This window comes from Stenella coeruleoalba (genome assembly GCF_951394435.1).
Source record: "Stenella coeruleoalba genome assembly, chromosome: 16".
Classification (NCBI taxonomy): domain Eukaryota; kingdom Metazoa; phylum Chordata; class Mammalia; order Artiodactyla; family Delphinidae; genus Stenella; species Stenella coeruleoalba.
Genome location: NC_137162.1, coordinates 14,337,826 through 14,350,133, shown reverse-complemented (window position 1 = coordinate 14,350,133; position 12,308 = coordinate 14,337,826). Strand labels below are relative to the sequence as shown.

General features: G+C 49.9%; 1 protein-coding gene across 6 annotated transcripts in view; it reads right to left on the bottom strand.

Moving 5' to 3' along the window:
* Positions 1–11,419, bottom strand: part of GFRA1 (GDNF family receptor alpha 1) — a 212,635-nt gene extending 201,216 nt beyond the window's left edge. The window contains exons 1-4 of one of the 6 annotated variants that reach the window (XM_079899357.1): positions 11,312–11,419; positions 10,151–10,444; positions 8,971–9,264; positions 7,741–7,824 (exon numbers count right to left, since the gene is read on the bottom strand). In XM_079899357.1, coding sequence (XP_079755483.1) covers positions 7,741–7,824; positions 8,971–9,264; positions 10,151–10,190 — 418 coding nt within the window. In that variant the 5' untranslated portion in view covers positions 10,191–10,444; positions 11,312–11,419. Of the gene's footprint in view, positions 1–7,740; positions 7,825–8,970; positions 9,265–9,799; positions 9,899–10,150; positions 11,007–11,311 lie in introns of those variants that run through there. The other 5 variants (XM_079899356.1, XM_079899359.1, XM_079899355.1 and 2 more) reach the window with 5 other exon arrangements.
* Positions 11,420–12,308: the final 889 nt, after the last annotated feature.

The window sequence follows — 12,308 nt, the reverse complement described above, 5'->3', positions numbered from 1 at the left end:
ACTCCTGGCTTCCTTTCCTCTCTCCTACTATCATTTTCCCCTTTTCCTTATTTTCTCTTCTTATTTCTTATTTTACCTTCTTCCATGTATTCAAATGAGATGCTTTAAATACATTCTGGTTCAAAGTAAGGTACATATTGAATAAATCATACTTTATAAATGTTATTAATATGAAAAATATATATGGCAAGATGATGAGTTTCTCTAGCATGAAGAAAAGACTAGAAAGAAAAACTGTAAGTCGCAGAATAATACAAGATTCACTATGCAAGCCCTTAGAGAAAGAAGGAAAATGTGTTACAGGTCATCCTCATCCTCTGCCCTCATTTTACAAAAGGAGGAGATGTCTCTAAGGAAGGGTAGACACTTGCCCAAGGTCACCAGCTAGTGAGAGGTAAAGCTGGAAGCAGAACACAGTCTCCTGACTCCTGGACCAGTGCTCTTTGGACCAAACAATCCCAGTAACTTCTCTAGAGAATTCGCCACTGTATCCCAAAGAACAAAAATGGACATCCTTTGGAAAGAATGAGCTTTGACAGCAGAAAAATTAAGAGATGGCAGAAAGAAATACTTCAGAGGACTAAAGAAAAGGAATGAAGACAGACATATTGGCTATAAATAATTTTGCACCTTGTAATAATCTTCAGTTCATGCAATTACCTGTCACTCACTGATGTTTTATCTCCCCTCTTCTGGTAACAGGACCTACAGTAACTCTATGCAAAACATTCCACTGTCTCTAAGTTCACAGCCTGCACTGGAACATTCCGGCCTTTGCCAGAAGTATCTAGACAGTGGAATGACCTGATGCTTTACTCAAGAAACTTCTTGAGGTTGACAGTTAATCTAAATAATAAAATTTGCCTTTAGGAAGTGGCCAGTAACACAAGAAGACACAGATTCCTCAGGTCATAAGGCAGGTAATAAGAAAGCATGTGTAGACTACAACTCCATTTTTGTAAAAAAGGAAAAAAAAAAGATAAATATATACACACACACACACACATATAGGAAAAAAATCTGAAAAGGCTTGTATCAAATGTTTACAGTGGTTATCTTTGAGAGCAGAGACTATGAGTGGTTTAAATTTGCTTTCCTTTTCTATCTGTTTGTAATTTCTTATTGTTGTACAATAAAAATGGGTCGCTGAGGGGCTGGAGAACGAGAGGATAAAAGCCAAAAGTAGTGGTGTGTGAAAGTGAAATGTAAGTGTACTTAGCAGAGCCTGTGGAGACGGAAGCCTCTCCCACCTTTAAGGCATGCCCTTCTCAGGGAGCAGTAATTCTCCCTGCTATGAGGGGCGTTGCAAAGAAGATTTATGGGGAGAGGTTAGAAGAATGGGAATCAGTCAAGCTGAGAAGGGTAGGCTGATCACAAGAATCCTTAAGCACAGGAAGGGCTCCCACCCCGGGTGATAGCCAGCTGCAGCGGACTCACCTCCGACCAAAGAGCTTAAGGAAGGATAGGGCCCCAGAGGAACAGGGGGATTCAGAGCAGGAAAAAGGAAGACCTTCCCCAAAGGGGATTTAAGACTCAAACTGGGTTATTAAGAGATAGGGCTTCCTCCAGGGCCCTTTATATATTGGATAGATTTCTTATTTCTTGTCCAAGCTAGTTTATGAGCAGCCTTCCTGAAAGCTTGGGGTTGCTATCCTTTTCAAGACATGGGATCCTTGTTCCCTGACCCGGGAATACGGTCTGCGGAAAAAGAGTCCCACTCTTGGAGTCAGGAGTAAGCCAACAGCTAACACGGCCTTGGTACAGCATTAAAAATGACTGAGATTTGGGCTTCCCCGGTGGCGCAGTGGTTGAGAGTCCGCCTGCCAATGCAGGGGACACGGGTTCGTGCCCCGGTCCGGGAAAATCCCACATGCCGCGGAGCGGCTGGGCCCGTGAGCCATGGCCGCTGAGCCTGCGCGTCCGGAGCCTGTGCTCCGCAACGGGGGAGGCCACAACAGTGAGAGGCCCGCGTACCGCAAAAAAAAAAAAAAAAAAAAAAAAAAAAAAAAAATACTGAGATTTATTGAGAACCAATTATAGTTCAGGCACTAAGCAAAGCATTCTACATGTCGCCTTTTTAATTCCCAAGAACCTGTAAGCGAGGCATTATCATCATCTCAACTTACATCCAAGAAGTCTGAGGTACAATGAGATCAAATGACCTGCCCAAGACAAAGTAAGCGGCAGAGCTGGGGACGCACCCAGGTGAGTGGAATTCCAGAGCACATGTTCTTTCACCATCGCGTACAAAGATGAAGAGGCGTGAAGCTGCCCAGAGCACTGGTGGGACAGCAGCTGGTCAACCTGGGTTGTTCAGACATGGGGTCGCTGGGGTGAGATAGAAGATTGATTAATAGAAGAATCTATGAAGGGAGGGAGACTGAAACCAGATCATTCCTGGAAGTCACCAAGGTGTTAAGGTAATATCTGGCAATGGGTGGCCAGGTTGGACTGGGAGAGACTAGACACAAGGGTGGGGTCAGTAAGAAGGCCAATGCGAAGTTCAAGTAAAAGATAAGGTGGGTAGATTAAGGGAATGGAGAGAGAAGAGCAATCCAAAAGACAGCAGGCAATTTCAGCAGGACTTAGCGATGGGTCCTGTGGAAGGAGTGAGGAGGGTAGAGGAGATGCTGGAGATGATTCCAAAGCTTATGAGTTAGGCAGATGATGCCATTACATAAGACAGGAGACTCAGGAAGAGAAGGATGTAAGGAGAAAAGGGGAGGGATGATGAGATCCTTTTTGGATGTGCTGACTTTGAAGGAACTGAGATACATCCAGATGGAATCATCCAGGATTCAGCTGGAAATGCTGGTGTAGAGCTCAGGAGAGGATGGCGTAGGAGGGGAGGCTCTGAGTCATCGTTGTACATGGTAGCTGAGGTCCCAGAGATGGATGAGGTTTGTCCAGAGAGTATGCAGAAGAGAAAGAGGCTGGCACTGATCTCCCCAAAGGCAGTGCCAAGTAAAGGTTCTGGAGGTGACCCTCAAGCAGTGTGGCCCTGGCCAAATTGCTTCCCCTCTTTGAACTTCAGTTCTGTGAAAGCAGAGGATTAGACGATCTCTACGTCCTTTCTCTGATATTCAACCACTCATGGTTAATGAGATGCCTGCTCAGAACCAGGAAAGATGCTCGGTGCTGAGCGAACACCCGCCATTACAAGCAAATCCCCGACTTTCCAGTGGGAAAGACAGACACATAAATAAGTCCTCTCGATAGTCTGTGATTAACAGCTATCATAAAGGCAAGAGTGAATTGCAGCATGAGAGAGTCCTGAGTGGAAGTGCCTGTCTGGGGGAATTCCAGCATGGCCCTCAGAGATGAAACCTGATCTTGGTCTTGAAGAACTAATAGAAACCTCCCCAACAAAGGCAAAGCCAAGTGTCAAGGCATGGGAAAGTGAACGCACATGAAATATCTGGGAATGGATTGCTCAGTGAGCTTGACCGGAGAGGTGATGTGGCTTAGAGAGGAAGGGCAGGGCCAAGCTAGCCTACAAATGAATTTACCATAGGCCAGGATAGATAAAAAAGAACTTACAGGAGTTCTCAAATATAGTGACAACATGATTAGAGAGCTGAGTGGAAAGGAGAGGGCCACCATATACCCCTAGCAGCTGGTATTTACCAGCCCTTCTCTCTTATCATGATTTGACAAGACAGCAGATGATCTTATAAGGCTCTCCTTCAACATACAAACATTTTAAGAAAGTTTTTGTTTAACAGTTACACATATATGATGGTACATTAAAACAGAAATGCTAAACATGGCTCATTATTGATAGCATCATTCAAAAAGGGGACAGACTCAAAAGAGAGTTTAGGGGCATCTGATTCCGGGCAAAGCCATTTCCAATTACTTGGGGACCGATCTCAAGATCCTAAGGCTTCCTGGGAAGGTCTAAGCCACTCCTGGGACTTGGCAGGGAAATGGTGGCAAAGCCAGAGACCTAGAACTTTGTCGTTCACTAAATCAGATTTAGATGTTCAAATCCCAGCATCACGACCAATAAAGATGTTAAAAAAAAAAAAATCCCAGCATCACTCTTTCCCCATGATCTCTCCACTTGACTCTTGTTTACAATACCATCAACTTTGATTACATTTGAGGAAGGTCTGGCATTTCTTGATTCTTCTCTACAAAAATCTAACCTCCCAATCAATACTTTTAAACATTGGAGCCCTTTTTTTAATCTCTCGCTGCCACAGAGGGTCTTACATCCTCCCTCTGATCCTCCATCTTCAGGCTTTTCTCTGCACCCATCACACTTTCCAAATTTCTCCTTCTTTGCTCTCGCCCTCCAGAGAGTCCAAAAACATTGCAGACAGGCTCATCTTCCTTTCAAATCACTATTTCTTGCTGCTTCTTGAACGTTTGTGAAGAAGAAAAGGTGAGGCAGAATGGAGGTTAAAGGGCAGAGTTGTGGCTGAGAGACACAGATGTGAAACACCACCTGATAGGTCCATCCTCTGAGCCTCTGAGCGCCCACAGAGCTCTGCCCTCTTGGCTCCCAAGACACTTTCCTTGTTCTCTCCTCTCCTCCAACGTCCTCGTGCACTGGCTCACTTTTTCCGTTGTGTCCTCTAGCCCACTGCCTGGTAAGGCCCCTAAAAACCGCACCAGCATCCGCGCACAGAAAAGGCACTTCCTAGAGCCCTTCAAAGCGCCTTAGAGGCCGACGCTTCTGCTTCCGCTATTGCGTTTCCAGGAGAGTAATCCCTCCGACCTCCCACTGCAATTCTCCCCAGACGAGGCTGCTTTATTTCCCTTCTGTAGCTCAGGCCTCAGATGACAGTTTTTAGATTCTACCTTATTCTTGTTCCCTTCCTTGTTCCTGCCATGGATAATACCTCCACATGGCCTTTTAACTGGTGATCAAGTAAACAATGGCAAAGGTGGCTGTGGGTTTGAAGAGTCCAAAAAAATGGAAACCCAAGAACGTCAAACATGTCTTGTTCGGTGAGAGGATTCAGCTCACACTTAGTGTATGTGGATAAACATCCTCTTCCCCTTGGGCAGAGAAATCCAAATATGGAAACTCAGATTACTACCCTATCTGTAAAAGGCAAAGGCCCTGCTGTCCTGGTTACCTCAGAGACTCTCAAGACAGAGAGATTCTCATCAACCGCCACACTCATCACCCTGAACCTCTGTCCCTCTCCGTCCTACAAATGCCAAACGGGATAATATGCATTACTCAGTGACTTAAAACCTCTCAAAGCTCCATTTGGCTTTCCTATACCCACTTAAGGAACACAGTCACTGTCAGAGTTCAAAGCTCATTACAGCTGGAACCTAAATTCAACGCCCTTGAGATACGAAATGTAGCTCTAGACAAGACCTTCCTGGCTCTGAGTAATTCATTATGGCTTCTGAGACCTCGGCAGGCTGGGTCTCACAAACCGAGGATCATATTTGCTATGAAAAGACACCGGTTTGAGAGAGGGATCCAAACAAATGAATGAGGGGGACTTGGTCCGTGCGGAAGAATTTCTGACACTCGTCAAAGAAATCCAGACAAGTCAGTGGTATCGGAGAATGACCAAGTCACTTTCAGTGGAGAATGAATGCAAGGACTGAAAAGAGCAAATGTAGGAGCACAGATGAGGGATTCTGAAGGTGTCCTCAATCTTCCCTCAGAATCATGGGCTGTTAGGACTGGAGATTCTTACTCCAATGACCTCATTATACCAAGAAAAGAGAGACCCAGAGAGGGGGAAATGAGTCTATTGCAGCCCTATAGCTCATAACAGTTTTGAAATTAAAACCCAAATGAACCTTCCTCCTTACCTACTTCCTCACTCCCACTGTCCCTGGGGAGGTTCGTATCCTTCCAGGCATCAGTACAAAGACTGAGGAGTAATGCTTCCATGGAGCAGGCAGCCAGCAAGAGGCATTGCCCCTCACGGTGCCAGGAAAGCCAGGTTGGTTTCTGGCACCCCATCCTAGTTCCTACTGACCTGCTCCCATGAGCGCTCAGAGGGTCATACACTCTTGTCTGTGCATCCCCGCTTCACTGCCTTCAGCCACTGTCCTGGCTGGGCCAAAGGGACAGACAGCATTAATAGGGATTTGTGGTAGAAGTTATCAGCATTATTCAGGATAATATATGAACACCTCTGATACTAAACTTGCCCCCTTATATTTTATCTTGAAACAGACCACACACACACACACACACACACACACACACACACACACACTCTTCCTCTGAACCAAAAGCATAATACAGAGGAGTGCTTCTCAAGCTTCATGTGCATACGAAGCACCCAGCCCAGGGATCTTCTTAAAATGCGAATTCTCATTCAGTAGCTCTGGGATGGAACCTGAGATTCCACACTTCTAACAAACTCCCAGGTGATGTCCGAGCTGCTGGTCTGAGAACCACATTCTGAGTAGCAAGGGGCAGATGTTACAAAGTCTTGCAAACAAATATAGGTTTAAATTCTCGTTCCACCAATTAGGAGCTCTGTGATCTTGGGCTGGTTTCCTAAGTTCACCCGGCCTCAATCATCTCATCTCTAAAATGGAAATAACAATATCTAGGATGCACTTGATGATGACTACATAAGTTAATGATGAAGAGATCTTAAACAGTACCTGGAACATAATAAGAGCTTAATAAATGTCAATTGCTGCCTGCCTCTAAGATTCACGAGGGCAGATATGACATCTGTCTGGCTCATTGCCAAAATCCCAAAGGCGAGAATGTATGTAGAATGGATGTCCGTGAATGAATGAATGAATGAATGAATGTGTGTATAATACACCCACACATAATTTCAGTATTTACATACTTCCTTGGTTCTATGTCTTTCTGCAGGAAAACATAGAACATTTAGAACACCAGAACACTCTCACCAGTACCAAACCACCATATCTCACAGAAACAAATTCAACGTGAACCACCATGGTTAACCAAGAAACATACAATTTGTGATGGCTATATATACTTGAGAAAAAGTCTTAACTGTAAACAAAAAAAGTCAACATCAGTCTGGAATCTCTATGTCATTAAGGGAAATCACTGCCTTACTCATTATTTATGGGGTTGTCTGAATGCAGATGTTATGAAAAACTTAATTCGAAAACTAAGGTCACTTCCAAACCACATGTAGATTTGCAAAGAGAGACAAAACAGACTATGGGAATTGAGACCACTTTTGAAAGGTCAGTAATACATTCTCCTGTATATGTACACACTTGCTCAGGAAAAATCAGAAACAAAACAAAAAACGGCTAACAAATGGTTGAGCTTAATCTTTTAAATCAAAGGCAGACAAGTGAGTCCAACCAAAATTCTTCAACAATCTAAGATTATCTTCAGGCGTCTCGTAAAGTAAAGTGGCATCATTTAAACATGTCCCATTTCCAGGGAGGCACTGTGTACAGTATGAAGCAAGAAGGGAATACGATTGCCACCTACAGACAGAAGTGGCACTCCCTTTGCAAGAGTTGGCCAATCATATTTTAACGTGGAAAAAAAAAATTCAACAAAGTCACCTCCTTCCAACCTCTCTCAAACCACCACACAACATTACTTCATTTAGAATTACTTTCAAGTCATACAATCATCTCTAGGCATTCTGCCTCTTCATTATCATCATCCTATTTCTAATTTCCCAGAAACACTGTGCCATTCAACTATCTACTTATACACTACTTGAGAGCCAAAGAGAATGTAAGCCAATAGATTTCAAGCAGGCGAAGGCATCAGAGTGGAAGTATAAATCTGCTTACCTGGTATGAATGGGACTACTCGGAATATATCAGACAATCTGCTGTTAACTGGTTCATACGGGGAATCTTCAAGCAGATCATTTCCTAAAAACAACAGAAAGATTGGACTCAGATCTGGAAAACAGATATATTTCAGTCAGTTTTCGTTACTGAATCTGAATTCTAATTATGTTATGATTGTGTAACAAAAAGATGCTGAAACTTTCAAAGATTTCAAATGCCTCTATTTGGCTCTGGTTATTTCTCTTCATTCCCTCTGCCTCTGTTGTCCTGGCTCTCCCCATAGTGCCATGAAAACATTGGAGAGCAACCCAGCCTGATCTTGCCAGAAAACTCTCCCACTCTTTGCAAAGGAATGAAATCAGAGAGGAAGGAACCAGTGACGTCACAAGCCCAGCTTGCCTCCAGGAGCCAATAGAAGAACAAAGCTGGCCCTTTTTCTTACTCCCAAAAAATGCCATGCAGTCAGAAAGCAGGTACCCTGGCTATTAAACACTACGTCTCTGAAACAGGTTTTCGTTAGTAGGTTCTGGAGGAAGTGGCAGCTGAGAGGTCAAATCTGTATATTACAAATTTTGAGCCTCAGACTCAGTGGAGAATGAATGCACTGAATGTTTGAGTCAGATTTACAAACGTGACCCACCTCTGGCACACAAGGACCAAAAAACTGCCCCTGTAATGGATGGCTATGACAAGTAGACCTTGCCCTCTCTGAGCCACTTCTGCACTAACCAAGGCTGAACTACACCAGCTGGTTTAAGACTCAGCTAATCTAAGATGACAAAATTTTTTTTCCCACATCTGCCTTTGATTAGGTTTGAGGGGGGTAAAGATAGAATAGATTCCACTGGACCTTTCATTCTCAATTCTTTATCTTATGTCAGTATGGATAGAAGGAAAGAAGAGAGGGGGGAAATCCAGGCAAGATGCAGTGGAAGCCTTTGGATCATCCTGGGAAGCCAGGCCTTTAACGGATTCCTACTCCGATGTTCCGACCAAGTTTCAAAGAGGTCAGCGGGGTCCCTGGGATGTCCCTTCACCCCCTCACGGGTTTTCCAACAACCAGACCGGCAGCAAACACCAGCTGCCCACGTCCCTGGGGGCCAATGAAAGGTCCTCATTCTGCAGCTGGGGAGAAGTGAGTGGAGGATGAGGTCAGCCGGACCCCGGGCCTAGGGACCCGCCTGCCTTCAGGGGCTGGGGGAGGGGGAAAAGAAGACGGTCGCGTACCCTGCAGGCTCTGGTACATGCTCCAGTAGATGCGCAGACAGTTCTTCTCCTTCTTCATACCCCGCTTGCAGCGGCAGTTATAAAGCGACTTCTGTTTGAGGGCCTCCATGGCGCTGCGGCACTCGTCCTTGGCCTCCAGGCCCGATGTCAAGCTGAAGTTGGTCTCCTTGCCCGCCACGCACTGCCTGAGCGTGCGGTACTTGGTGCTGCAGCTCTGCTCTTTCAAGCACTGATCGCTGGCTTTCACGCAGTCCAGGCGGTCCCCGCCGCTGACCTCGGCCGACAGGAGCACGTCTTGTGGGGGGGAGGGGAGGGAGCGTGAGTGCGGCTGGGCTGGGGCGCGGTGCGCCAGCCGTGGGGGAGGACGCGCGCAGGAGCAGCCTTCTGCGGCTCCCGGCTCCCGGAGCGCGTCCGCCCCCCTACGCCTGGGGGGTTCATCTTCCCGCCCGGGCACCTCCTGCCGCTAGTCTCCCCCTACCCAACCCCCGGGGCGCCCCGAGGCTTTGCGGGCTTTTTCCGGTTTGCCCGCGAGCCAACGCTGCCCACCGCGCGTGCAGGCCCTGCCGCCCCGGGACCGACCAGCCTCAGCGGCTGCTCGGCCTCCAGGGCTGCCCTCCCGCAGTTCCCGGCTCCAGCCACTCTCTCGGCCCGGCCCGACTGAAGCCCGGGGGCTTTCGGCAGGGGAGAACGGCGGCGGGCTGGGCGTTGCACGCGGAGAGGGTGAGCCCTGATACCCGGCCCGCCCGGCGGGGAGCACCGAGATGCTATTCCGGGAAAAGTTTTCCCTTCCAAGTTTGCTCTCCTGGCCCGGTGCTCGCCCACACCTCACCTGCCCCCCCGCGCCTCCGCAAGCTCCCCGGGACTTGCAAGGGGCGTCGGGCTTGGGGCTGGAGGGCTCGGACGCTTTAATTTCCCGCCAGGCTAGGTCATTAAAAACGTAGGAAACAAAAACCAAAGAAGAAAAGCTGCGGGCAAGTGCCGCGCCACCCCTGCCCCACCCCCCAGCCCGGGGTGCTGAGGATTCAGGATCCCCTTCCCCAAAACGAAACTTCGCGGTCCCACACCGACCGCGCCCGCGCCGCAATTTTTTTTGGGGGGGGGAGGGGGTACTGGGGGGCTGCCTCTAGTACTCTCCAAGAAGACTCAGCGGATAAGAAAGCTAGCGGCGGCCTCGACTTACCCAGAAGCGGCAGTACGAAGTACAGGGTCGCCAAGAACATGGTGCCGGCGCGCAGCTGGTCCCCGCCCCCCCGAAAATCCAGAACTGCCGCTGGGTCTCGCCGAGGGAGCTCAGCACGCAGCGATTCCCGGACGGCCGCGCTGCTCTGGCCGCCCAAAGTTCAGCTCCATCCAATGCGAGAGGAAACTCCCCGGTCCGTCCGCCGCTACCGCCGCCGGCGACTCAGCTCCGAGCGGGCTGCTGGCTAGAGGGCGGGAGGCGGTTCCGCTTTTAGAGGTTCAGGTCCGACCCAACCTGGAAGGGAGAGCGCGCTTTGAAACGAGAGCGGAGAGCGCTGGAGCCTCCCCCGCCCCTCTGCCCTCCCCTGCTCCCGCCTAGGGGGACTTTTTAGCGCCCGGGTGAGGGCCCACCCCCTGCCCGGGTCGGGGCGCGGGGAGGGGGTGCCGGGGGTGCATGTGCGTGTATTCCGGGGAGCCGCCTGCACGGGCAGGGTGGAGGCTGGAGAGGTCGGAGGCGGGCTCCCGAAGTCCAAGGGGGTGTCTATTGGGTCCAACCCAAGAGGCTGAACGCAAGCAAATAAATAAATAACGTTACTTTCCGAGCGGGGCGAGTGGAGCTGGCCGCTGCCTGGAGTCTAAGCACTCGGCGGCGGCAGCTCTTTCTCGCGGAAAAAGCCCCTTCTCCCGGGAAAACCCCTTCTCCCGGGAAGTTCGCCACCCCCCTCGTCGCACCAGCTAGCTCGCTCAGCCAGCCCTCCCCACCCAAACCACCAATCGCTGCCCCCCATCGCTGTATCCCCTCCTCCCCGGGCTCGCCTCCGTTCCGAGGCAGCCTGGAGAGGGGGAACCTACGTCCCGGTTGGAGCCGAAACCCGGCTCCTGCGCCCCTATCCGCCGCTCGGTTCTCTGCTTGCTCCTTGGCGTCCGCGCCGCGCATACACACAAGCCCAGCGCCCTGGCGTCCGGCACATCAACGCTGCCACCCAGGCCGAACGCACGGGCCCGCAACCCCGGAGCGCCAGGGCAGGTGCAGCCCCGCGCCGCGCACGCCCCTGGGCCCCAAAGTTGAGGGGCGCCTACAAGGCGGGTAGAAGGGAGTGGGGGAGTGGCGGCGGGTTCCCAAGCCGACAGAATGAGAAAACTCTCTCCAAATGCCACCAACCTGGGCTCAATCGACCGTTTCCAGCTGCGGCGAGAAGCCAGTTTATTTATTTATTTATTTATTTGGGTGGGAGGTGTTGTCGCCCTCTCCTTCCCTTTCCAGGCTCACGTCTCTGCGCTACGAAGAAAGATGCAGTAATCTCCGAGAGCTCAGAAGATCGATTTGGGCCAGGATGATTTCCCAGCAGAGCCCCGGCTCGGATGCCCTTTAGGGATGTTAGTGTTTATTGGGAGATGCGCGGCGGGCAGCGGGTTCCGAGGCCAGAGTTCTTTGCCAGAAGCCCCTCCGCCTGCCCCTGCCACCCCGCAGCACACCGCCAGCCTCCTCTGATACTCGCCGGCAGGGACGCCGCAGATACACACACCAGCGGGCGGTGGGACCCGGGGCCAGATCCCGCCAGCGCGCACAGGACACACAGCGCTCTGCAGCCGGCCGCTAGCGCCGCTTAGTCTCTCTGTCTCTCTCTCTCTGTGTCTGTCTCTCTCACACACACGAGGGCACAATGCACAAGGGCTCTTTCTTTCTCCGTCCTAGCGCAATCAAACCAGACCCTTCTTCCGAACATAAAGTTTTTCCCCACGTCACTCGCGGCTGTGACTCCAAGACTTGGCGTGTTAAAAACACACTCAGACCCAGGCCCTCGGAGCTGCGATCGCGGGATGCGCCCACCCAATCATCCACCAACGCGCTCACACTCACAGATGCACACGCAGCCTTTAACTCTCTCCTCGAGCTTGTACAAGGAGACAAAAGCGGAACCCCTGACCCACTGCATTTAAACCGCGTCAGACCTGGCTCTGGGAAATTTATAAACTGACCTCCATCTTGGCTGTTTCAAAAGTAAATTTTAAAATAATAATAAATTTAAAGGTTCAACACACGCACAGCCCTTCACCCCAATCCTTGGGACCACTCGTTCTCAGCCGGGCTGCCTACCCCCCTACCGCGCCCTGAACACACGCTCCCCTCCTCACACGCCGGGTGGGGAGGGGGGCGC